This window comes from Antrostomus carolinensis, unplaced genomic scaffold (assembly GCF_000700745.2).
Source record: "Antrostomus carolinensis isolate BGI_N321 unplaced genomic scaffold, ASM70074v2 scaffold4117, whole genome shotgun sequence".
NCBI classification, from domain to species: Eukaryota; Metazoa; Chordata; class Aves; order Caprimulgiformes; family Caprimulgidae; genus Antrostomus; species Antrostomus carolinensis.
Window position 1 is genome coordinate 43,450 of NW_010326500.1, and position 27,156 is coordinate 70,605.

The 27,156-nt window shown below is 48.3% G+C and overlaps 1 protein-coding gene across 1 annotated transcript; it reads left to right on the forward strand.

The window, feature by feature from the left end:
• Nucleotides 1-4,628: 4,628 nt before the first annotated feature.
• On the forward strand, nucleotides 4,629-8,304 carry FASLG (Fas ligand). The gene is made up of 4 exons (XM_010171582.1): nucleotides 4,629-5,018; nucleotides 5,377-5,422; nucleotides 7,365-7,418; nucleotides 7,864-8,304. Exons 1-4 carry the CDS (start codon nucleotides 4,629-4,631, stop codon nucleotides 8,256-8,258), a joined length of 885 nt encoding a protein of 294 aa, XP_010169884.1. The 3' UTR covers nucleotides 8,259-8,304.
• Nucleotides 8,305-27,156: the final 18,852 nt, after the last annotated feature.

Consider the following 27,156-nt stretch of genomic DNA (forward strand, 5'->3'; position numbering starts at 1 on the left):
CTGCTGAAGGGCTTGTGAGTGCAGCTCTCAACCGTCTCTGGGGAGGATGGGAAATCAACATCAGCACGTTCGCTGTGGTCGTCCTCGCAACTTCTGAGCAGCCACAACACCTTGTTCCATTTTCTCCCGTGACTAAGCTATCGTATGATGTGAAATGACCTGCTGCTCTCTTTCTTGGATATTCAAACAATAGATCCCATTACATCATAACCACTATACCTCATTTCCTTGCTCTTATTACAGACACAAAAGAAAAAAAATCTTATTCTCTTGCTTTCACTTCTTCTTTTTCTCAGCTGCTTTGGCTCCTTCCTTGCTGAGGTTCTCTCTTGCCTCGTGTCAGAGCCCTGTACCTATTCTGCTGAATCCAGGGCTGCTGCTTGCTTGTTGGGCTTGTGGTGAAGGAGAGAACAAGGCACCTTGCTCATGGAATAGGGCTGTATTAAGCACTGCAATGCCAGGCCAGAGCTGTTAGAAATGGATTTTTGAAACCTGCTTGAGTGTGAATACGTGAATGTCTCCCTCATGAGCTGTTGGCACCAAGACATGGCTCTACACGTGCTGCAAATGCTTCTAGCAAAGAGAGGAAATGAAAAGCATCACCCTTGTCTAGGAAACTGAACTGTTTGGTGGGTTTTTTTTTAAAAAAAAGACACTAAGATGTCAGCAGTAACTGCAAAGGCTGGCTGAGTTCTGGTGTATTCCATGGCCCTCAAAGGCTTCAGCAAATGGAGATTCTGCTGCCTCTGGAGGCAGTTCTCACAAGCATCTGTTCCAATGTTCAGTCAAAAATCCATGTATTTTTTGTGCGAACTTGTTCAGCTTTGGCTCCCAGTTAGTGGCTCCTTGGTAAGGTTTTTTTTCTGTGAGAGCTCTCTGCTGCTCAAAATCATCCCTCTGTAAACAGATTTTTCACATACTGTCCCTCCCTGCCAATCTGCTCTTGAAGGGATGGCACTGAACACCTTTGCTATCTGGCAGTTATTGCAACTTCTTCCTGAGCCCCTCTGAAGCTGAACAGAAACTTGCAATGTGGGTTCTGGGACCGTCTGTACCTGTCTAGTTGTACTGGGTTTGCGTGGCAAGGTTTTGGTAGCAGGGTGGGGCATAGGGTTGGCTTCTGTCAGAAGCTGCAAGAAGCTTCCCCCATGACCAACATAGCCAATGCCAGCTGGATCCAAGACCCTTACTGGGATTGCAGTAGTTGCCTCTCCTGGCTCTGATGGCACCGCTTAGCATGGGACTGCAAAAGGTTGCTGAGGCTGTTAGTATCTCAGCTTAATGTTTTGAATCCTGTTTTTTGAATGTGAATTATTCTCCAATTCTTCAGTTGTTCTTGAGTGTAATTTATGTAGCCCTGTGGGTTTTCAATAGTTGCTTTTTAGCATTTCCACTAGTCACTTGTATAATAGGAAATATTTGTTAATCACTTTCAGACAGACACATATCTGACTGTCCAGCACCTGCTGAGAGCCTCTCCCACAAGTGGTTCACACTTATGTTTTGTTTTTTTTTTAAATATTGTTTTCTGTCAAGTACTAGATCTGGATTGTTGTTCCAGTTCTACTTTCTTCGGTGTATTTCAAGCAGGTCATCCTTTTGTCCTTAAATCTGCTGATACAAACTTTTAGCTGCTGGCTGATTCTCTTTGCTGTCAACATAAACTTTAGCATAATAGTGTGTATTGTTAATAAGAGCTCCCACCTCTCCTCTGGGGGCAAGGTGGGGATGGAGGGGGCTTCTCTGAGCAAATCCTCTCTTTCTGTCTGTGTAACTGTGGCTTGTCCTTTGTTGTTCTTGGCAAAGGGGATCGATTATCTGATAAAGGGTATAGAAAGTGTTTCCCTTTGAAAATGTTCCCTCCTGTTCAAATGACATAATAAGGCCACTGAAAACAGAGTGTGCATCGAGCAGACTGGGTGAAGAGGGAATAGGGAGGCAGAGAGACAAATCTGACACCCCTTTTGTCCTTCTTATGTCCTACTTTCCTGCCCAGCTGTCCTTACCCCATATTTTAGGAGAGCTCAACCTTGTCTAAATTCTGGTTCTAGGCCTAGCAAAATAGATTCATCTGACTTTATTGTCTACCTACAGTAAGTTGTCCCACTATTATTTGAAAAGCTTGTTAATACTGTGTGCCATTTGAGCGAGAGGAAGCCAGCAGAAGACAGAGCCTGCAGGTATCATGATGTGATACAGACACAGCCCCGCTTGCCACTGTCTTCCAGTGTGTATCATCTTGGTGATCTCTGAAGGTGGTGACAGGGTAGATGGAGAGTGTGACAGCAGGGCCAGCACAGGAGAATGTGCTAGCAAAGGAGAGGTCTCTGAAAGCATGCTTCACACCAACAATGATCCTTTGATGGTAAACGAGCCCCAGCCTTTGTCTTGCCACAACATGTGGTGTTAGCAGGCTCTTCATCTGAGCACCTGAAAGAGAAGATGCAGCAGACATGACTGAAATGGCTCTCATTGGTTTCATGGTCTCTGCTCTCTCACCCACCCATTTAAAAAAAAAAAAAAATTTAAAAAAGGCATCTTTGCGAAAATAGGAAGCAGTGGGTGAGAAATAAGTACACTTCTGACTTCAAGGGAGACTGCTACTGTACCCACAATCCCACCAAGATAAGCTGCATGAAACTGTTTAACTGCATTAAACACAGTTGGTGTCAGAAAAAACTTGAGAGTGGATCCTCTCCAGGCAAAGCTGTGTGCTTGATGAGTTTTGACATGCTTGTCAGCATTGCCTCCAACTTTGAGGAAGTCCTGGGCTTCAGTCCCTGGTTCCTGAGCCCTCATTGTATTTTATAGCAGTTGAACCAGCCACAGAGGGCATTAAAGAAAGAGGAACTCCCTGACACCCATGTCCGTGTTGCAAAGAGCGATGGGCACGCTGTGCCCGCCACTTGGAGAGCAAGGGAGTGTGGCACTGACTGCTGGGTGAGGAGCCCTGTTCTGGGACGCAGAGAGGATGACTGAGTGAGGGTAGGCATGACTAGGCTTGAACTGTTGGAGCTGGATCTATGTTGCTTTTGTGTTTTTTATGTCAGAAACCTAGAAGTACGAGAGAGAGCCAGAGGGGTTGCTGAAACCTCTTGTGTTGTTGATCGCTGCTGCAGCAAACGGCTGTGGTGAACATCTTCAAAAAGCAGTGGGGTGTCTGGTGGTGCAGGCAAGGCTTTGAGGACACGTCTGACTTATTGGTGTGGTTGGAGAAACAAGCGTGTATATGTTGTTAAAGCATGCTGCTCTCAGACCCCCGTTTTGATGTTCGAGTTCAAAGCCTGTGTGTTGGGATCGCTTCCTTCAGCCATAGAGGAGACAAATCTCCAGTTTGTTCTTGTATTAAGCATTTCATTTTTTTTTTTTAAAAAACATTACCACATACAAATAGACACTTCAATGTAGGTCTGTAAAATGGAAGAGCAAACTGCTGTTTATAATCACTTGTGTGCACCTGTAAATCTGTGGGAAAATCTCCACTTAAATCTGCAGTTAATGAAGAATAGAAATTGAGAAATTGGAAACTGAGGAATGGAAATGTTCCTGTCTCTCCCCATTATGATTTTGTAATGAGTTCTTGTAAGTGCTGGTCCTTGCAGCATGGCTTGAATTCTGGCTTTTCTTGGAAAGCAAGATGAGCAGCACAGTGTGTACCCCAGGCTTTGATGACAAGTTACTCAGATGGGTCAGGTCCTGCTGCAGTGCTCAGCATTGACCTGAAGAGATGATAAAAAAGCCCATCCCTCTCTTAGGCTTCTTCGGTTTGGAAGCCTTAGACTGTGGGATTTGAGATAGTATTTGCAAAGGTAAAAGAGGCAGCAGAAGTTGCCAGAAGAGCCAGCTTGTGCTCCAAGGCACTGTCCCCCACATCAGAGCATGCAGCTGGTTCAGCCTGGCCAGTGCCCTGCAGTGATTTGGAGTGGGTGATGGCAGCCCCCTGAGCTGGCACTGCTTGGGCTGTTAGTGCTGGGGCAGCTCTGCTGAGGCTGCAGCGCTGGCAATGTCTTCCTCTTCTTGGTTAGGTTGGTTTTGTGTCTGTGACCAGGGTTCTGTGACTCAGGATCCGTGCCCTGTGGAGCAGCCAAGGAAATAGCAGGATGGGCAATAGACAGCGGTAGTAATTTGTCCTGTGTGAAGTGATGCAGTTCCCCAGCACCCACAGCTGCACTTGGGATCAAGGTCTTCATCCTTCTGCTGATGGGAAGAGTCCTCAGCTCTGCCTCTCCTATCTCGTGTGGGATGACAGAGGTTTTGTCATTCCTCTTGCTCTGCTTATGGTCCAGGACACCACAGTGGAAAAGCAGGTGCCTCTGCCCGAGTGGGCTGCAGGAGAAGGTGGGTGGATGGTGGGTGCGTGCCAGGCTGATTACTCAGCCCACGAATGTCAGAGCAGCCCTCGCGTGCCCTGTCAGTGCTTCGCTGCTGCGTACACCCGCTGCCCGAGCCCGGCTGCTGAGCGCGGTTTTGTGGGAGCTCAGTCTGCTGCTGAGCTGGTCCCGCTGTGTGTGCTGCTGCCTCGGTGTGGGAGGAGCAGGCAGGTGCCCCAAACTTGCAGCGGAAGCTCTTTGGAGTTTGCTGTTGAGGCTTTTATAGAGTTGCAGCATCTGAGCTGGGTGTTCACTGTGATGCAGGCGGATAAAGGCAGAGCTGGGTCTTCCCCCAGGGCTCAGTCTGGGACAGCCCCGAAAGTTTTTGGCTGTCATATGGAAGATCACGCCAAGCACGTCCAGTCTGTCCCGCTCCCAGCCATGCAGCAGAACTTGAACTACATGTACCCCCAGGTTTTTTGGGTGGATGGCTGTGCAAACCCCAGTACTTCCTGCCCCTCGGCACCTTCTGTCGCTCCTTTCCCACCACCAGTACCTGACCGGAGGAGGAAGCCAAGGAACAACAGGGAAAGGAGGAGCGTCGGCTTCCTGGTGTTCTCCTTGCTGATCCTGCTGGCCCTCACTGGAGTGGGGCTGAGCATGTTCCAGATTTTCCACCTGGAGAAGGAACTGGCTGAACTCAGAGAGGTGAGGTCTGCCTGACTGGCCACAGAGGCTCTGGGGAAACAGGAAAACAAGGAAAACTTGAAGTTGGGTCTGAGATGCTCAGGTGGTGTAAAACTCCCCAAGGGGCAGGCTGGTGGCAGTTAAATGTCTGCCACACCACTGCAAGTGGGGTTGCTTATTACCAGAGGGGACTGAGATACCTGGATGTCCTCATGCTTCTGAGTGCTGCAAGATCTCTCTCCCTGTGTATTTCTTAGTACTTTGCAGCTCCCCATGAGCACCCAGAAGTAGCCGCTGTCAAAGATACTCCTCGGCTACTTTAGATGATGCCCTTATGATCTCAACCTGCTAAGACAGCTTCACTCTTCTCTTCCAACAGTTGTCCAACTCTGAACACATCCCTCCAGCTTTGGAGAAACTCATAGGTGAGTTGATGTACATATTGGAGGAACTCCTCTGTGTTAGCATGTGTGACTGCTCCTGTGGAACTCTCCCCCCTCCTCATTAGGGGGCAAAGGCAGGGTCACAGCTCAATGCACTGAAAGTGCTGATTTCACTTATTTAGCTGGAAAAAGAGCTTTATTTCTGGGGTGTGGGGATGGGGTCCTGCACCCTGCCTGCTGGAGTGCTTAGAGGTGTCAGCCACAGGTTCCTGGGACAGTGTGCCTCTACCTTGGGGTCTCCCAGGCCCAGTGGGGCAACAGTACCGGGGGTACCCTGCTATAAAAGTGAGTTTCTGGCTGTCCTAACATATAGCAACATGAATGGAAGGAGGAGAACGGAGATGGGCACCACATGTTATTTTTTTCTCTTCTTACTCTTGTAAGATTTTGGGAGGATGCAGAGGGTTTCATTTTCGTTGGGGGTGGGGGATTCACTCTCACCATTGAGAGCACAACTTATTTTTTCCTAAATTCTTTTTTGAAGTCTCACTGCAGCCAAAGCTAGTTGAGAAGAGCCTGATTATATGTGATTTTTTTTTCTTTTAGAAATGTGTGCTGGTTTTGGCTGGGAAGGAGTGGCTGTGTGGTGTTAATGACCAGTTGGGGTTAAACCAGGACAAAATGTCATTTCAGTGAAATGGAAACTTTCCACGAGAACCTGCTAATTTTTCTAAATCTCATTTTGGAAAAAAACAGAGTGTTTCAATCTGAATGAAACAATTTAAAAATCATATTTTGAACTTCCAAACTATTTTTTTTAGTTTTACATTTGATGTTAATGTTATCAGTGAGGATATACCTTCTTAAAGATGGTCAAGTCAGAAAGAAATTTTCAGCTCTTTTGAAAATTTTTGCTAGATCTGAAAAGATTTTTTTCCCCTTGAGGATTTTGGTTAGTAGGAAAGTTAATTTCTTTTCAAGTTTGCTCTGATAGTGAATGAAAGCAAATTTAGAAATAGCAAAATTCTCTGGAAAAGGCAGTCCTGGTTCCCATCAACTCTCATATCAATTAATTTTGTAATCTACAGCTTAGGGGAAGGGGAGCTGTCACTTTAACTGGATGCTCGGTGCTCTGATCACAGGCTGCTTTAGCAATAGCTGAACATCAGTCAGAAATAGCAAACCTGCATTTATGGAGGGGGAATGGATAAATAAATAAAGCCAGGGAAATTGGATAAAGGAAAAGAGGGAGAGGAAAACTTAATTGGCTTGAGGAAAGAAAAGGCTGCTTCTAACCTTTGAGAACATGGTGCTTGGAAGTAGGTGCTGAGAAGGGAAGGATGGAGTGGGATAAGATTCACATGCCAAGTCACTGCAACTGGCCCATCTCCTCCATCGCCCTGGAGGAACCGAGCCCTCCAGGGAAGGCAGAATTTTCCCAGCTGCGTTCTTACTCTCTGAGGACAAGGTCTGCCTGGCCAGCGGGATGGTTTGCAGGATGTCTGACCTAGTTGTAAATAGGGTTGGTACTCAGCAGGCACAAGTCCACTGCCACAGGTACACCTGCCCTTGGCAGTGCTGGGCTGGAGGGGGGCAACAGAGCAGGCTCATCTATGACAGGACATGAACAGTCACTTTGGCATGGGCTGGAGATGCTGGGTTGAAGGACAGTATTGTCCTTCTCCCACACCCTGTGTGGGAGGCCACTGCTTGAGCTCACCAACTGAGCCGTTTTAAGATGAAACCTCTCTTGCTTTTGGTCACATCTGGATCCTTTGCTGCAACTCTTTCTTTTTAACTCCTTCCCTTGACCTGTGATGGCTGCCCAAGCATTGCTCTGCCTCACTGTGCTAAGCCATGGTGCTTATGTGCCCTGTGCTGCTCTGAAACTGTCCTGTTTCAGCTTCGTGCTTGGTTTCCCTCTGCTCTCTGGGCTGTCTTCTCCATGGAGTACACAGCTAATGTCTTCCCTATTTTTGTGCAGGGCAGAAGGAGCAGTCAATGCAAAAGGAATCAAGGAAGGCAGCACACTTAACAGGTATGTGCTGAGGGGCCAGCAAGGTGTGGGAGCAGGGGATGGAGCAGACGTGGCTGGGATGAGAGGGTGCCATGGTCATAGTTGTGAGGAGCCCACCTCATACAGGCTTTCCTGTTTTTGTCTGGCAACACGTGTGCTCTGACAGTGGGAAGTTATTCCACAGCTGAAATTTTCCCCTCGTTTAGATTTTTCAGTGAGGGCTCTGTTTTTTGATTTGGTTTCTGGATTGCGTCTGGGGTACGTGAAACAGAAGTTTGTCACAAGCATCTGGCATTGAGCAAGGTGAAGGTGAGAGCTCCCACCAGCACAAGGTTGGGGTGGACTTTCCATGCTACAGACAAGGGCTTGGAGAACAGGTTACTCGTTGTGACATGGGGTGTGACTTGAGGAAAAAACACACAACTGCTTGTACTCACCATACTTTCTCTTTTGTCTTGGCTTCCAGGGAACCCAACCCAGCAGGACCTCCCTCTGGAGTGGGAGCCCATCTCCGGCCATGCCTTCACCAACGGCATTCAGTACCGTGATCAGGGCCTTGTCGTCAATGAGACCGGACTGTACTTTGTCTACTCCAATGTGCTCTTCCGGGGCAGCACCTGCAGCAGCCAGGTGTTGACCCACATCGTCTACAAGAAAAACCCAACTTCACCAGGCAGCCATGTGCTGATGGAGGACAAAGGCATCAACTACTGTACAGGTCAGAAAAAGTGGGCCCGGAAAAGCTATCTGGGGGCTTTATTCAAGCTCAGGAAGATGGACAGTTTGCACGTCAATGTCTCCAAAATAGCTCTGGTTAATTTTGAGGAATCCAAGACATTCTTTGGCTTATTTAAGCTTTAAATGGGTCTGTTGGAGTGTGGTCAGCAGCCTCTCTACCACACTAGGATGTGTGAGGGATGAGTGCTGCCTGAGTGGCAGTGGGCAAGCCAGGGTCTTGCACCAAGAAGCCCACCAAGAAACCATGTTTTGGCCTTCAGCATGAGAGGGTTCAAGCAACTGGTAAAGGCAGACCTACGGGAAGCACTGGGGCTGCACTGCATCAACTCAAAGAGAATTGCACGTTTTCTCCCCTTGAAAAAACCAACAGACTCAAAACGTAGTGTGCTGAAGACCCTGTTGAAACTCACTACTTGCTACCTGAGAAGATACCGGTGCCAGGTGCCCCACATGGCCTCAAGGACCTGGTGAGCTTGGGCCAGCAGACGCGTGGGGACAGCCGGCAGGTGATGAGGAGGTTCCTTGAGCCAGGGCTGTGGGTGCCTGGGCTGTGCCGTGCCACACTGCAGGCAGTGGTGTGGGAATGAGTAGTGTGGAGGCCTCAACTGCTCACCCTGAGCCATGACTGGCCACCCAGCCCGGGCACTCGGCACCGTGACTGCTGTATGACAGGCACCTGCCTGCTAGTTGGCTCTTTACTTGTGATATGTTCATTTTGTGTTAAGTTATCAACCATTCCTGTCCCAGAAAATGTCCCCCAACCCCTCTATTTAACTCATCCCAGCTGCCTCGCAAGAAACACATCAGAAGCAGCAGTGCCCTGGAGGGAGACCTGACCCTGGAGAGAAACCATGACTGTGCCATGGTGGAGGGGCTGGTGGGGAGGCCATGTGCTCTGCTGACACAACCTGAACAACACGACAGTGGATCTTGAAATGAAAGCAGCATCTCCAACTGCCTGCCCACCTTTTCAACACACCGAAGTTCCCTATGGAGACCTGGTCTTGCCACCTCCTGCACAGTGCAGGTAGAAGTGTGCTGGCCACCATCAACAGTATGGCTTTGGCTGGCCCTGTTGTCACAGAATATTCTCTCCTGAGCAAAACATAGGTGGTAAATAAAGGTTTATTTTTCTAGTAAGTGGCAGTGTCCTCTCCTCATCTGGTGCAGCAGGCTTCTGCAATGGCTAAAGCCCGGAAGGTCTCTGTGATCAGGGGCCAGCACCCTGTTCCTTCTCCAGCAGCATGGCAGAAATCTGTAAGCCTGACCTCATTTTGCTGCCTGCTTGATGGGGCACAGGGTCCCTACGATGGAGATTTGAGGCTCCAGCATCAAAACATCAGTATTTGGGGACCAGGGAAGTGTGATGTGGGCAGCACAGACCAGGCAGCCCAAGCCCTGTTTGGCTATCAGGAAGGGAACTAATCTCTCAGCTTGAGTGGAGCCAGGCACTTGTTGTTGAGCAGAAGCACTGCCATCCCCAAAGGCAGCACACTCTCTGGCCCCAGCAGTACTTCCCACATGGCAGTCTGATGAGCAAAGAAAGGAAGTGGTGCTTTGCTACTCAAAAAACCCCCTTTGTTCACTCTGGTGCCTGGTCCACGGAGCTCTTCCCTTGCATGGGTTAACCCTTGGGCTGTCTGTCACGTTGCCACCAGGCAGTACGCAAAGGCTGTAGTGAATCATCATCTTTGCCTGTGGTCCAGCCTTCTTGCAGCTCTGATGTTGGTCACTGAACAGTGGCTCTTCAGTAGCCTACAGCATTTAACTCCTTTCCCACAGTGCTGCTCTCAGCTCGGTGGTGTGTGGCCTGTGGTTTGCTGCTGTTTGCTTCCAGGAAACCTACTTGTTCAAAACTTAGAAGTGGACTGGCTACTGGTGTGGCCAGTATGAAATGAACACTGCACCTCTCTGCTCACGCAGCTGCTGCCGCACTCAGATATTTCCACTGCATTTCTCAGGTTGGAAAATACCTCAAAGGTCAAAGTTTGGAGATGTTTTTGCTTGACTGATGCTTTCTCACTGTCCTCGCCCACTTTTAGTACCAGAGGGCCAGACCACATAGCACAGGAATGGAGGTGCTGGATCCAGACCCTTCTAGGAAATGCTGGAAGTTGCTATCCTCTTCTGATTGTTGTTTGTGCTGCGTTGCTCTCCCAGTGACCAGATATCCAAGTGGGCACCTGCACATACACGTGCCTGCAAGCTTGCAGCTATTCCCATAGCAAAACTAGCTGAGCACATTGAGTGCTTCCTTTCTTTATTGGTGAGCAGCTTGGAGAGAGACAGAGCATTCAGCGCCCAGAGGAAAGTCATGCTGAGGTTACACTCTCTGCTAGTGCTGTATTGGTGAAGGGCTGTAAAGGTCCCAAAGGTTTCTGTCGGTCAGCACACAGTAACTCACGGAGACCGTGAATGCTGTCAGCTCTGGGGCAGGATGAGGCAGTTGCTATCGCTGCACATCAGGAGCAGGTGAGGATCTGTTAGTCTTCTTATCTGAAATGCTAAAGGTATGTGCTAAACCTGCACATTTCAGAGACAGTGACAGAGTGGGGTGGACTGTTATAAATAGTCCTGGGATCTCCTGAGGTGGACAGAGCTGGTTTATCCTTGCAGGATAAAGCTAGGTGCTGCTAGGCTTGCTCCTGAGTCAGAGAGCGGCTGTGACTGTGTTGAGTCAGCACAAAGACATGTGTTTGTTTTGTGATCCCTCCCTCAAATATCGCTCTAAAATTGCCCAGAGCAAATCCACTACTTAGCTTCTGGGTTCTGACTAAAGATTCAAAGTAAGGTCATGACAGGATTATACAATTTCAAACCACATAAAGTCAATTCATAGACTGCTTGTGCCACGATGGCTTTAAGTCATCTGTTTATCTAGCTAATGAGCTGTTCATTTAGTGAAATACTTGCTTATTGTTACCATTAAGTAGTTAATGAATGTTTAATGCTGACATTATTAATAGTTCTTGGACTATATTTAAATTTTTCTAATAAAAATAACTTTTTAATTAAAAAAAAAAAAGATTTTAAATTATCAAGTGTTTTGTTGCCTCCCCAGCAAGGGGAGAGTGTCTGCATTAGAAAGGATAACCCAGGGCTGGCCTTTCTGTCTTGAGGAAAATAAGTGACTCTTCCCTGCAGGTCATGTTTCTGAGTGCAGTGGTCTGAGCTGACCTCCTCTCTCCTGATGGAGCAGCCTGGGCCATATGTGGAGGTACCCCAGGGTTTGGACACCATTTAACAGGGCTCCTGCAGAGAGACTTTCCTCTGTGGAGAACATAGTTGACAAGAAGTGACAAGCCCAGATCATCTCCTGATAAGAGGTTTCTAGTCTTCTCCCCCTGCCTGGGGGTTCACATCCTTTCTTCCTAGGCACAGGTGTGCTTTCCTACATGATCCAGCCTGAGGGACCCAGCCAGTGGGCATGCTGCAGGCACACAGACAGCTCTCGTGGTCAGCTGAACCCTTTCCAAGAGGTGCCTGTGCAATTTGGGTGTGCAACTGGCCAAATCAGGGCTCTGCATGACATCATAGAAACATTTGTGCTGCTATGTGGCTGAGCACAGTGAGCTGCTTGATAGAGATAGGGACTCTTTTGTGGTTGATGTGTATCAGATGCTACATCCTCTTTACCTGCCCCAGTGGAGGAAAGGGGAGGGCAGCACGCTATTGTGTCCTGACTCTTTACCAGTCCACAGTCACTTGTGACAGGGAGGAAGGTGACTGGTGCACAGCAAAGGCCTGAAGGGCACTGGTAATGCAAAAACAGAAGGAGCAGTTGCTAATCCCCAAGGTGATCCCTGGCATGTGCTGAGGCATCAGGGTGTTGGAGACAAGAAATGGAACCACATTGTGGACTAGCTCTCAGCAGGCTTGCTCGGATACACATCTTGGCTCAGAAACCTCAAGTTTAGCTGTAGTTAGCTGGAACTGTCACTGTTGAGATGTGTTATATGTGACTGTTTCTGTAGCCCTCCCAGGGGAAAGAGAGAGAATGAGTAAGAATGGAAGAACTGACATGTTTGATCAAATCCTTTGAGTTCAGACAACGACCTTCTATTTGATCTGACAAGTTTTATTGTTACTTTGGTTGTTTTTTGGGGGGATTGATTTTTTTTTTTTTTTTTTTGCTTATTCACTTACCTGCAGCCAGCCTTGGGCTTTCTAAGTTTCTGTTACAATGGCTTGTGGGGTTACTTTTTCCAGCCCATGGAGTTGTAAAGACTCTGACAAAATTTTACCAGATTGGGAAGGAGCATTGTTTAGCAGTTAGAGAGGGGAGAAAAAGGGGAGGGAGATCGTAAATAGTGCTATTATTTTTCTAGTACTCTGACATGTGGGCATATTACATCATGGTTACAAAAGTGTAATTTTAGGATGACTAAGTGACTGAGGTTTAACGCAAAAGAGAGGATGAGGTGAGTAAAGAGAGAGGAGTTTTGATGCAAGGTGAGGTAAGTTCCATGTGAATTTCTTGTTGATTTTAATTAAAAAAAGAAAAAGTGAGAAGAAGAAAAGCCTGACAACTTGTTGTCGATTCATGTCTCCAGGTAACAGGGAGAGTTAGATGTTCCATTCCCTGCACATGACCGAGGCCCTGACACAGGAGCCACGGGACTGCAGGCTGTGGTGCAGGAGACTGCTGGCAGTGTCAGCAATGGTGTCCACTGCCAGACAGAGGTGTGAAGAGATGCTGCCACCCACCTGTGGTGTGACTAGCAATGCTGCTTTAGGATCTTCCCAGTAGCACTGGTCTGGCTGGTTACCCCTGCCAGGACATCAGCAGTCATGCAAATAGACACATAGGTTTTCTGTTGCGAAGACTCATGGTTTTTTGAAAATGAGTTGCTCTTTCCTTTGGGTAGCAAAGAGGCAAAAAGCTCTAGATGGAATAACAGACTCTGATGTGCCTCAGTTGTCTCACCGTTCCTCAGCATGCTCTGTATGACTCAGCCCTCTACAGAGAATCAACTCTCCCCCACCTTAACCACCATAGAGATTTTATATCTCTCTCTCCTTTTCCCATACTCCACAACCAGTTTCCTTCAACAACAGCTGAAAAAGTCTCCTTGCCCCGTTTCCTTTTGTCGCTGGGGATTCCTCTGGTTCTCCTTTGTCAGGTCATTCTTGGGGAGCGAAAGCTTGCTAGGCAGCTAATTCCCTGGGATGTTCAGCTTGGAAACCTGCACTGGCCTAGGCGGTAGCTGGCCTTTTGAGCCATCTGAATGGCTATCAAAACTGGACTGTGTGCTCTCCTGAGTCCTGTGCTGGGGACATGCATTTCTCCTGGTGTTTCTAGTGAGGTTTATGTCAACACAGAGGCAAAAGATTTCAGAAAAGGTCACTGGAGAAGGAGATCTGTGTCTCCTAGTTGAAAAGTCTACAGGTTTAACTGTTCATGCTGGAGGTGTGATGAACATGAAATTCCCTAAGCAGGGTGCAATCTGTTTATGGCTTGTGCAATTTTTGGCTATCATGGGGTCAACCAAAAAACTGGTACAAGCTGCCCCATCTCGGCACAGGCTCCAAAGGAGTGGCTCACTACTGTTCCCTTTATCTGTGCTCCCTGCTAAGGTTTCTGCATGGAGAACAGGTATTCAAGACTGAGCTTTAATTAGAGTCCCAAAAAAGAAATCCAAACCATGGAAGATCAGAAATCCTGCAGCAACAAAAGAGGATGTAATTTGCTCTAATTCCCTGCTCAGTTTTGACAAGGAAGAACCGGGAGAAATTCAGCATATTCAGGAGACAAATCCCATTCCTGCACTTGGTTTGAGCGAGGGCAGGTTGGCTGGCTAGTTTCTGAACGAGCAGCAGAAGTGTGCTGTTGCAGCCCTTAGCGATGTTCCTCTCTGTTGGGTTCTGAAATGGGTACTGCGTGTCCCAGCCACTGAGCAGTTCTGCCAGGCTGTGCGCGGCTGTGCGTGTGCACTGCTCTGCTGCTGAGAGCCAATTTAAGGCTTGGACGTGGCAGGGGGTTACTGTGGCTTACCCAGCCACAAACATGATATTGTCAAAACATGATTTTGTTATCGGATTCTTGGAAGTTTGGGGGTGGAGGGGTGTTTCTGCCTGCTGCTTACAGCTGCGCTTGCTTGTTTATCTGAGCTGCCAAGGGCTCAAGTCAGGGGCTTTGTGAGGGCTCCTCTGCTGACATGGTGTGGGAGTTTGCAGCGAGGGTAGGGAATGATGGTTTTGAAGGTTTGCTTGAAACTCCCCACTCGCATCCTGTGGAGATCCTGCTTGCTGGGCTGGAGGATGTGACTCAAGCAAGGCTGTTAAAGGAGAGGACAGTAACTTCTTGAACCACCCTTAGGTACTGTCTCCCTGCTCTTGTAGTGTTTATTTTGTCATCATATACATTTTTTCTGCACAGAGGGGGAGTTCAGTGGCAAGACATGATATACATCCATGTAGTCACTGTATCTCGTGCCCTCCCAGTCACAGAATAAAGATGTCTCATACCTAGCAGCATTGTCTATGCAGTGCTACAAGAGAAGTACCAGTGCTGTGCGCTGGGCCTTGAGAATGTGTGACTTTCATTTTGATGCTAACATAATTTGCTGCTCTGAGTGGTCGTTGTTCCCAGAGTGCAGACAGGATGGAAAAGACAGAGCGATGGTTCCTCAGCCTGCAATAAAAGCCTGGGGAAGCCTATCCTCTGTGCCTCCCCCAACATGTATCAGTGCAATGATGGCTAGTGGCATCAAGTCTACTTAGGAGTCCAAGGAAAACCATGTCACAGAACTCTTCCCCTCTTCCTCTTGTGCTAGGAAATGTCATTAGAAAGGCTTCTAGGTGCAGGTATCCTGTGGGTTTTACAATTTCTACTTTGTTAGCTCAGTAACAGAAAGCATGAGAGAATGTGAAAATGGGCTTGGGACCTTGCACTGAAGGACAGGGACAAGCCTGTCCTGGCAGGGAACAGGGTACCAATAGCACCTGTCCCTGCTGGCACAAGGCTTTCCACTGAGGGCTGGTGGTGGCCACAGGTGGCATTGGGAGCTTTTGCCTCTGTGTGCTGATTCCTCACTCCCGTGGGACCCTGCCCTGAAAGGTCTAATTCTGGCCTATTTCAGCCAGAATTGTTCCCCCCACCACCATCCTTGGTCTTCATGCACAGCTAAGTAAACAAAAATCCAGTCCTGTTGCTTGGAGGAGGCTGGAAGATATACTGAGGGGATGAAGTAAGCGAATATGAGGGCACAATGGCAGACTTCAAGGCTGCCAGGCTCAAGACTAGTGTTTGGGACTGTTGGGGCTGAATGCAGAGCATACCAAAAGCCATACAACCACTGAATTCTTTGAAAACAATTCTAAAATTGGCACTTAGTAGCAGTGCTTTCGTTTCTCTGTGTTTCAGCTCGTTGCCTGTAAACCATGCTTAGTACCTAACTTTATAGGACACTGTGAAGAAAAGCTTGCTAATTTCTCCGCAGTGCTTGTACTGGGGTTATGACCAGCATCAAAAGTGCATAAGGAAATGGTGACAGTGGTGAGTCTCTCCCCTCCACCAGCCCGCAGCCAGGTTGAATCAGCACAGTGAGCCCTCTGGAGAGAGATAATAAGGTTATACGAATGAGGGACATGGAATAGAGAAAAGAAACTAATGTTTATTGTCTTGAATCATTGATTCTCCAGGAAACTCACTTAGATAGCAAGTGTTACTTCTTTGTACAGCCTTCTTGGGAAGTTTTACCTTTTTCTTGTGACCAAATTGCTCTCCTTTGATTTCTCGCGACTGTTTTTCTAGTGATTTGTACGCTCTGCAAGTCTGGTACCACTGCTGAACGCTTTGCTTCTGCTCTCAGGGTGTGAAAACCTCTTGCAGAAGTGTTGAATTGCCTGTTAGCAGTATGCTTCCCATAATTGGTTTGGAAATTCAGTCTTTAACTGCCTTTACTCCTCTCATTCTTTACTTCTAATTACCTCTGTCAAAAAAAAAAAGAGAAAAAAAAAATGGTGCCCCCTGTAGCCCTACTTTTTAAAAGTGCTATTTCCTGTGGTCTTGAAGAGCACACTGAGCACAGAAATGTGAACCTGGAGTCCCTTTGTGCTCTCTTGCTGAGTGTAAAAGGGAGCAGGTAGGCGGTGAAGCCCCATGCTGACTTCCAGTAAACCCCCAGTGTCGCACAGAGGGCAGCGTCTCTGTTGGGAATCCCTCCTTCCCCATGTCACTGTGTGGGGTCGCGGTCTCCGATGGCTCTGTCAGCGCTGCACACATGGCTCTGTCAGAAATACAGATGGAAATGCTTTTTTCCCCTCTCAGCATCCCTGTGTGCTGAACAGGGCCAGCAGCTTACCTCTCTGGGGCAAGCAGGGCTGAGCTGTGTGTAAAGTACTTGGACTCTCACCTGGCATACGCTGTAGAAGTGATACATGCCAGGTGAATACTCCACACACCTCCGAATGCTTGAGATTTAAATAATTCTGGAGACTTGTGGTGGGTTGTCCCAGGCAAGCTCCCTGAGGGCTGCGCAGCCCCTCTCACTCAACAGGACAGGGGGAGAAAATAAGATGGAAAGGCTCATAGTCGAGAGAAATCCAGTAGATCATTTACCAACTACCCTTACCGCCAAAACAGACTCAATTTGGGGAAAATAATTCATTGCCAATTGAAAGAGATTTGGATGGTGAGACTCAAAGACAACACAACACTTTCCAGCCACCCCCCAACCCTGTTTTTTTTCCCAGGCTGAACTTCATGCCCTCATTCCCCAATCCTCTACCTGTCCCCTCCTCGCCCCTGGGCAGCACAGGGGATGGGGGCTGTGGCCAGGGCCAGTCCCTCACAGCTCCTCTCTGCCACTCCTCCCTCCTCACGCTTTTCCCCTGCCATGGCGTGGGTCCTTCCACAGGCTGCACTCCTGCGTGGGCTGCAGGGGAGCCCTGCTCTGGGGCCTGGAGAACCTCCCCCCTTCCTCCTCCTCCTCAGTCCTCCATGTCGCAGGGCTGTTTCCACACCTTTTCCCCTCACTCCTCACTGACGGGCAGCATTTTTCCCTTTCTTAAACACGTTTTCACAGGGGCACCAGCAGCTGTGGGTCCATTTCTGAGGCGGCTGGCCTGTGCCCGCTGCTCCCTCGCTGCCCTGCTTTGGCTGACACTTAAAAGGCTTCGATAGCAATGGCACAGCTCTGGAAAGGCGTTAACAAGAAGAAAGGTGTTAATGTGCAGCCATGTGAGGTGCTGGAGCTCTGGGGCTGTGCCTTTGGGCACGACGGAGCCATGCCCTGTATCGGTTGTGGGAGGGTGGGCAGCACACAGAAGGATCTGGAAATGGCTGCGGCGGGGAAGAGGCACAGCTCTGGGGGTACAGCAAAAGGTTTGTGAGAAGATGGTTGTGGCTGGGACGTTAAGAAATGACTGGCTGCAGTCTGTGTGGGAAGATAGAGAGTAATTATTAATTAATAAGTGCTATCTATGTATATAGACAGATATTTTTCCATCAGCTTAAGTGGAACAAACCCAGAGACAATACAAATTGCATCCAGCCACAGAGCAAATGAAACTGACAGCAATTTAGGCAGGACACTTGAAGAGGTTTGGGTTTACATTTGGAAGGAAATGGAATATAATCATATCATAACCATAATACTTTTATTTCCAGTGGTAGCTAGTTCACTAATATCCAGCTTAAAACCAGAAGGCCTGGGGGACTTGCCCAGAAAACTTCGGTTAGTTTTGTGTTTGGAGCTACTCGAGCTGCTGGTGTTGGCTTGAATCAAGTCTTTGTGTGCACGTTGAGGGTGGGCCAGTAGTCTGATGTCTGTTAAAAATGAACATGGAACTAGTGGCTAGAAAGGAAAACCTAAATAGAAATTAAGAAAAGCCTCTTTTTAGTAAGAGACAACTCGGAGCCAGGAGAGAGACCAGAAGTGCTCCCCAGGGCTGCTCGGTCCTTAAAGCTGGGAGCTTGCCTCCAGCCACCAGTGCAGCCCTGCTGCCCCAGCGAGGTCTCTGCCACCACCAAGGTTTGTCCTTGTGCCACAGGCTGACACCCAGCCCTCTGGGACTCATTTCCCTGCTGTCCCCACAAAGTCTAGGGGCCCTTTCCCCAGGCAGGCTCAGTACCTCCCTGAGGATGGGACAGGATCCCACCTGACCCCCTCTTAAAAGCAGGTAAGAAATGGTGAACACAGAGTCCATTACATGAAGCTTTATGAGGAAATTAAGGAGTGGGTCTATAGAAGTCTAACAACAGAAAGCAGCCAGTAAGGTGCCAAGTGAGGTCCATCTCTCCCAAGGACAGAAGGGCTTCAGAGCTGCTGCCTCCCTGACAAGAGTGAGGCAGAGACATCAAGAATGGGGCAGCAAGCAAACAACTCTGGGGTGTTTTACTGTCATGCCCCAGACTCATATCAGGCCCCCCACCGAGGACCACGTTGCCTGCCTGCTGCACACCCTGCATGCCAGAGGCACTTGCTCAGTGTGACACCTGAAACAGCCGCAGCAACTGTGTGATGTGCAGAGTAGGAAGATGGCTGTAGCCAAGTGGGATGCTGCCTTGCGGAGTCCTGCTAGAAAGTACATTTCCTAGCCATTGCACAGAGTCTCGCTGCCCCTTTTTCTAGCTTGATGTCCTGGGAATACCCTGTCACACATCCTGAGACCAATCTCTTTCACATCAGGGACGTGCAGGAGTTTGAGATTGCGGGTATAAAAGCATAAGAGGACAGTTCACTTGTGCTTTATTTACTGCTGGACCTTCTTCATCACAGCCAGTTTCCCCTTTGAAATTAGAAAACTTTGGCTTCAGGAGTGGTTACTCCTTTTCACCCAAAGCAACGTACGTTTGGTCCCCAGGCAGTACTCTCCCACGCAGCCTTTTCTGGCGGCTGAAATTTGTAGTTGTGGTTTGCACTCTGTGTTGTATTTTTCTTTATTTCTGGTTGCATTTCTTTTTATGCCTTCCCAGGTGATGTATGATTCTTATTGTTATCTGTTTTGATGATTTATGTTTCTTGTCAGCATTTAGTACACTTTGATGTATGGTGGCATCATGGGACTTGTGTGTGTGTGTGCACATCTACAAGTGTTACCAAGCTCCTCTCAGCAATATGTGATGACTCACAGTTTTCATGTTATCTTTTTTTTTGTTGTTTTTCCTTTACCGTTGTTAATGTTTACATGAACTCAAGTCTAAGATGTGCTCTATTTTCAAGTTCCCTCCAAGGGAGATACTTGCTTTATATGAAAACATTGGAATGAGTAGCTGGCAATGCTAAGGATGAGGGAAGTGTGAACTTGACTGGAGATGCGGTGTCTGTGGTAGGCAAAAAACCAGCTTAAATTGTGAACATGGACAGGTGGCAGCCAGTTGTGTGTGTATGCATGTGGGTGAATGTCTGAAACGGAGCTATTTTCCATCTACCACAGTGTTTACAGCTGATACAACATCTCCAAAGGCAGCTTCTCACCTTGCATCTTGTATGACATATGGCTCTGTGTCCCAGCAGAGGAGGGTACATGATTGATGGCAGAAGGCGGAGAAAATGCTGGGGTGAGGAGCTGCTGTTTTCTATGAAAGGCTGAGGCAGAGGCTGATGAAGCTAAAGGGTGAAGGACAGGCTGCAAGCAGCAGCATGAACAGCTTCTTGTGCCTGGAGCGTCTCCTGCTCCTGCACTCCAGGCCCCCTTTGTGCTGGGACAGGAACCATATGCAAAGAGTAACAAATGCCCCAACACAGAAGGGAGGAACTATATTGAGGCTCCTCAGACTCCACTTGGATGAGCAGAGGGCTCATCCTTTCACTTTATAAGGAAATTAGATTCACAGATATAATCTCCTTTGTCTCAGAGCTTTGTCTCTTAGGGACACTGGTCTGAATTGACTCTCCATGTGCAGATTGTCAGTGAGGGCATGGTTATAGGGACATTTTCAGCTGAAGGGGAGCAGAAAAGAGGAAAGGTATGGCCACACTAACCCTGCAGTAAAGGAGGAAGCTGAAACAAGGGGCTGGGGCCAGGGGCTTGGGGGAATAATCAGGATTTGGACAGACTTTGGCAGAGGTCTTCATGCTGAATGAAGCCACAGGTCTTCCAACCACTAGAAAAAGTTCTCTGGTGGCACAAAGAAAGCTGAACAACAGGTCCCAGCTGTAGGTAGGGTGGCTCTAGTGGCACATGCACTACTACCATTCAGCTAACCCAGTGTCCCTGTGTCCTGCCTGTGTCCCTCATGAAAGCTGAACAACAGTTCCCAGCTGTAGGTAGGGTGGCTCTAGTCTTGTGGCACATGCACTACTACCATTCAGCTAAGCCAGTGTCCCTGTGTCCTGCCTGTGTCCCTCAGCTCTGCAACGCCGTGCTGCCAGGAGGACTTGTGGTCTGCGTTGTTAGCACCCTCGCCTGCCAGGGCAGGGTGGCATTGTGAGAGAGTGGTGTGATACTTCCAAAACAGCCTGGAGACAGCAAGGCCCACAGGTGATTCATAAATATTTGCATTCATTCTGCAAATGACTCTTCTGCTGGGACAGCTGAATCACATGTGGTGGTGGTGAGGGCTTGAGGGGAGATAAGGCCCTTCTTTCCATGATACCAGATTCCACTGGAATCTGGTACCATGGCCTGTGCTGAGCTGAGGACCTTTTGGAAACTCCTTCCTCCCCACTGTTGAGCAAGGTGGCCACCCACTTCCACAGCAATGCCCATTCCCTGTGACCAGGTGAATGCTTGGGATGGTGCTGAGGGTGTGCAGCAGTGCCATCTCACACCCATGGCCTGAGCTTCCCCTCGTGCTGCTGCAGGACAGTGTATTGCCCGCTCTGGAGAGGTCCCGTGCTTCCTGCAGGACCATGGTGACTGCCCATGCTGCCCTCCCTGCTGGGTGGGAGGTGATGCTCAAACGTTTCCATGATGCTTGGTGGTGGTGGGGACAGGAAGCTCTGATGATCTAAGCTGTGAGGAGACCTTCTTCCATAAGATTGCTAGTTTTAGCCTTGGATGGGTTGTGGGATAGCACTAGTTTCTGGCTGGCTCGCTGGGTTTATCTTAATTCCAGAAATTAGGCTTGCCCTGTGGTTAGGAGACAGAGGTGATGGCTCGTGGCCACAGGATGAGGCCCTTCCATGAGTCTGTGTTCTTGGCAAAACTTACAGCCTCCCTTGGAGAGTCCTGAGCTCAGGAGAACACCCCCTGGAAAAGAGTGTGGCTCCACACAGGCCAGGAACTCTGTGACTGGGAACTGCAGGGTGGGCTGACACATGTCAGCACCCTGTGCTGATGTTAGCCCTGCCTGGCACAGGAGGATGGACAGGGGCTCTCCAGAGACCCCTTCCCACTTTCTTGTCCTATGGCTGAACACCAGGTCCCATTCCAAGCTAGAATTGTCCTTCCTCTGTGCAGGGTGACATTCTCACATAGGAAAACTTTCCTCTAGCAGCCAGGGAGGAGGAGAGGATGTGCAGGAGGGACTGAACAGCTCCTCCCTGTTCCAGACACCTTTAGGGTGACAGGCTTGTTCCACCCGTAAGTGCTCACAGTGGGCTGTCCCCCACGATGCCTCTCTGACACCTGGAAGGGAACGTAACAATATTGATCACAATAAACAGCTTGAGGCTTATTAGAAAAGCAGATAACAAACAGAAAAAGTTTCCTCTTTATTTTGTGTAAACACAGCTACAGGAAATCAAGCTACCTTGGGCAGGAAGCAGAGGTTACTGAGGACAGGGACAGGACAACCTGCAGGGTTTTGCATCCTTCTGATGGAAGCCTTGATCCACTGCTGCTCCAAAGAATTATCACTGTTTGAACTTTCTGATCGGGTCTCAGGAGTCTCAGAGGACTTTGGTGAGGGGGAGCAGGATGTCAGCCCTGTAGCCTGAGAGACAGTCTGCTTTGCTCTGCATTCTGCACCTCTCTGCCATGGCTGGGTGAGCGCTCTCGGGAAATGCTCTGCAGGGAAGGAGCTGAAGCCAAGACAGTTTATGAACTGCTGTTCATAATGGAAATATGTGGAGGCCTTGAAGACTGGGGCAGGGGAGGGTTAAAGGGCACAATTTAAATGGACACCCTGCTTTACACATGCAAATGTGACTGTGTCAAAGTGGGTTTTGGCAAAATCATACCTGGATTGCTTTGAGAACGTTAAGTGGGAAGCTGAGTTCAGAGTAATCTTAAAAGTAAAATCCCCAGGAGTCTCAAAAGTAGATTAAAATCTAATAAGCATCTGACCGAGTCCAAAGAAGTTAGAGATGGTTATTGCCAGTATTGCATTACTGAGACTGTTCACCAGCTAGACACAATCATGTTACGTCTAACTGTAGCCCTGCAGAGCTTTAGACAAACAAGGTAGTATTAAACTTCTTTGTTTAAACTGGAGCTTTCCCAGTTCTTTTGAAGTTTTGCCACGTAGGTCCCTTGGGACCAGTGTGGGTTGAGTGTGATATGAAGTATATCAAATTAAAAGTTCTAGGTTGGCTCACCAGCAAAGTGCTCAGTATTGGTGTGAAAGCAAAGGGCCTGAGTGCACAGAAAAGGCATCCTATGATAAATCTTCACTGGTTATAGTTTGCAGCCTTCCATTGTGCTTCCTCTGCCTTTGGTAACTTGTTGAATGGAAGTCTCCTTACCAACAGATGGGTCACTGTTGTCTTTATTGCTGAGCATGCAAGAAAATGTCCTGAAAAAGTCAAGCATTTGTAACAAAACTACCACAGGCTTGGAAAATACTATATTATTTGGGTAAGTGGGACTTGCTGTGAGAAATGGAAAGAGGTGAGAGGAGAAGTCAACTGTCTCAGTAATAAGGAGTTGTTCAGTGATTTCTGACCTGGTTTAGGAACTTGTATCCAAGAATCTGAAAGGGTTGTGTGAGAAAACGCCTGCTAACTTTGAATCCTTGGAAGAGAGGGAAATTCCAGAGACTGGGAACATACTGGTGATATGTGACAGTAGGTGTAACAGTGGCTGAAGAGCTAACATCACACCTGGAGAATACTAGAAATCTTATCAGTGTGTAACCCAGTCAGCAGAGAAGAGCTGAAGCTGTGTCCATATTCTGATGGCTCACAGGTGTTGTCTGAAACTGCTTTATTATCTGCAGGTCTGGCTTGCAGGTGCTTTTAATTTCAACCTGGGTCCGCAGTCCTTGAGGGTTCCGGACTATTTCTAAAGGGAAAGCAAAAAGATATCTAAAAGCAGTTTAAATTCCTTGGAAGGCCTCCAGGTTATTGATGTGACTGATTAAATTCGCCCTGTGAAAATGTGGGAATGGGCAAATAAAGCAGAACAGAGAACAGGGAGGCCCTGGGAGGTGACCCACACCTCGGTGCACAACTGCCACTGAATCATTTGTCACTGCAGACCCCAGCTCAAGGGCTGCCACCCTCTGCTATGGTACAAAACCGCTTTCTGGGACAGAGTGACCCTGGAGAGCCTCTAGGATTGTCCTGGGCATGCAACTTCTTCTGGCTCACCCATGGCAGGTAGCAGCAGACTTTGAGCTGGAAGAGACAGAGTAGCAGAGACCAAAGGCAGCAGTGGGTGACTTTCATTCTCTTAGACAACTTCTGCAGCACCTACCTTGTAGTGAGACTGCAACTTAAAACCAGTACTTAAGGAAACACTGAGAAGAAATTAAATTCTGGCTCATAATTACTGTTCTGAGGGAAAAATACAGAAAGCTTTTTCCCATTCTAGAGAAAGGCCTGAGATCCACTGGTGGGGAACAGCCTAATCTGGGTGAAAAATAAAACACAGGGAGGGGTGATTAACCTGAGGAATTCTGATTGGAGGCATCCTCACACCTGTGTGGAGAACCAGCTTCAGCCAAAGGTTGATCGCCTTAATTAGACAAATTACTTAAAGCTGGGTAAAAGCAAGTAGGGGCTAGTTCAGTTGTGCTGTGCTGGCTGGCAGGTAAGGCTGTGTGATCTTCTTCTTTAAACTCTGCAGCTTAACGTTCCTGTCTAGGGCATCACCACTGACTTGGGTTTTGCTGTGTGTGTTTGAAAGTGGTCTGGCTTTGTGCTAATTAATCTCTGGTAGTTGAGAAAGTGCTTGTAGCTGTTACTGGGTAGTGCTAGAGAGTGGGCAGGGGCTGTGGGACCTTTGGTCTGACCCAGGAGCTGGTGTGGTGCTGTGTGGTTATCACAGCCCCAGTGTAAATGCTCAGAACTATGTCTCTGGTGGTTTGTTGGGACAGCTGGTGATACAGAGGCTGGACAAACTCCAAAGGCAGCAAAATTCTATTCAACAAGGATTTTTCTGGTTCCCTCCTGTGTCGCTGATGCCTAGACTGCAGAGGGATTAACGTATCTTGGCTCTTAAAATCTCTAATCTTGTCTGTGCTGCCTAGCTGCAGAATCAGTGAAAGCTGTGGCTCCATGACCTGGGCTAACATGTGGCTCCACATCACCCATTTGCAGGTCCCCTCATGTTTCCCCTCAGGAGTGGGTGCCTCTGAAACCTTTGGGACACAGTGATAAAAATACTCTTCTGTGGTCATAAACTAAAATGTGAACCTTAAATCCTGCATGTCTTTTTCACACAGGAAAATGCAGCTAAAGGAGAGAAAGCGAGACTCAGCTAACCAGCAGTTGCACAGGGATCAAAAAGTGTTTACAAGAAAGGAAACCACCTGTGAAATCAGTCTTGATGATTTTACCTGACCAGATCTGCGCTCCCTTCCTGCACCTCTGAGCACTGGCTCTCCTTCAGGTTGCTGCCTGGCATGTTAAGGGCCGAAGGGACTAAACAGCCATGTGTGAGGCTGCCCTCCAGTAAAGGCAGCTCAACTGGAATGTTCCCAACTCTCCTGCCATAAACCCACTCATGAACACTGGGATATGCTGGACTGGAGCAGAGCAACTGCAGGCACTGGATGGAGCTGGATGTGGATGCTGCTGTGTGAGGTAAGGGGAGAGAGGGACTCTGCAGCCTTATGGTGTGGAGGGGGTCCTGCTCCAAGGCTGTGTTGGTGCCTTGCCTGGTGTGGGTTTGAGTCTAGGAGCAGTGTTGGGGAAACTTCTCTAGGTAATTTGTCTCAAACTGTCTCAGGTACTGCTTGATCAGAAGCAATGTAGTACAAGTGCTTCACCTCTGAAAGCTGATCTGGTGAGATAAGGTACTATCAGTAGGTATTTCCATTAGACATAAAAGAAAATAACCCCTTTTCCACCACCACCACACTGATTCCATGCTGCAGTGGAGTGAGAACATCTCTACCCACTTGGCCCTCCTCTGAAGACTGGTGCTAACCCAGGATCTAGCAGCAAAGGGGCCATTCAGTGTAACCCAGGACCCCTCTGTACTCTCGTAGCCTGCGCAGAAAATGGAGCAGCAGCGGGCTTCAGGAGAAATGGGTGCGTGCTGGTGCTCTGGAGTCAACCCGCAGCAGCCCCTGTATAGAGGGTTCTTCTAACTCACTCTGCACCTCGTCTTCTCACCCTATTGTCCCTCAGCTGAGTGTGCTTCTAGCTTTCTCTGTCTCTGCATTGGGGCTGGAAAATGGCAAAGAAACTGTGTGTGTGTTGATAGCTGCATTGGGGGATTGAAATGTAAAACCCTCTGCATCACTTATTTTTGTTTGTAACTGTCATGTACTCCCCCTGCTTTGTTTGAATGTCAAAGGCTGAGCACCTTTCTGCCAGGGACCCGAGAGCTGTGTCTGGAGTGAGGCTCTCCTGCTGTACCTGTGTAAACTGTGCTTTAAGTCAGGCTGGAAAGCAGGAGTCCTCCTTCCATAAGTCCTTGGGAAAGTTTTTGAAAGGTTTTGAGTGAGGAAGGTTCATACCTTTTTCCTTGCAGTGCCCTTTCCATCCTGTAAATTTCATCCATGCTGTTTCTGAGGTTAAGCAATCAGAGAGTTTTTTCTCAGAGTTGGTGGTTTTCATGTATGAAATGAGATGCTTTTAATTAAGTGGGAGAAACATTATCTATCTTTTCAGAGTCCTTTTGTCCTGCTCTAAACTCCCTGCTTTGGCAAAAGCATTGCACCTGCCCAGGCTTACTTATTTGGCCTTTTGCCAAGGGATATGTGTTTGTCACCAGGTTTGGGATAACATTTTCCTATTTCCCAGCTACTAAAAGGCTGTTCATTTAAATATTTGTTTCAAAACAGTATTAGTGTCTCACTTTCCTATGCTGACTGGTAAAGGGAGTTGGTTTTTCAGATCCTTTGCAAAATCATCCCCAAAGATACAAGATCTTTGTGCTAGCTGGAACTCTGTTGTTCGGACAAGAATATTCTTGTGATACCTTTTTTCCTCTGAGGTTTTACACCATGTTTCTGATCTTAGTGTGTTTATTTGTAGATTGGTGAGCATTGCTCCTGGTGAAAATGCTGCTACTCGGGCTGAGTGCCTAGGCAGTGGGTATGCAGAGGGTGGCTGATCCCTGGAGCACAGCCCTTGTTGGCTTGCACCCCTTGGACTTTATTGCTGTGCGTATGGTTTTGTTCTGGGTGGGGTAAGAGGTACATTGATGGTGTAGAGGTCTGTGCTTGCCAGTCGCAGCTACTGGGGTGTCCTGGGAAGGTATTTTTGCTTTTCCCAAATGGTTAGTCTCCAGCAGCTACAGAGTGAGGAGGGGCTGATGAGGAGGCCCTTGTCTGTGGAGGAGCAAGTAGGAGAGCTGTGACTGAAAGGACATGTGGCCCTTTTCTCTCCCCATGTGGGAACCATATCTTAGGCCTGGGTGCAGCTCAGCAGTGAGCTAAGCTGTGCCCTGGGAGGGCAAGGACATTGAGAAGGGCTGCACCAGTAAGGTGTGAGTTCCTGTGGCTTTGTCTCACCCTTCCCTCTGAAGGGGCACATGTTGGTGGGGCTGGTCCCTCTGCTGTTGGTCCTGCTGGCTGAGCGAGGGTTGGCATCGAGTGTGGGGGAATGAGCTCCCTTGGGTGACATTGCCTGTCCACCCAGAGCTTGCTGTGCTCTCGCTGACCCAAGTGGCACCTTGCATGAGAAACCTCCCTGATTCATGCTGCCCTGGGCTGAAGGCTGCAAAGAGGGAAATTCTGATCTTCCTGGGTGGTAGGCAGAGAGAAAGGGCAACAAGTATGTGTGGAGGCCGAGCA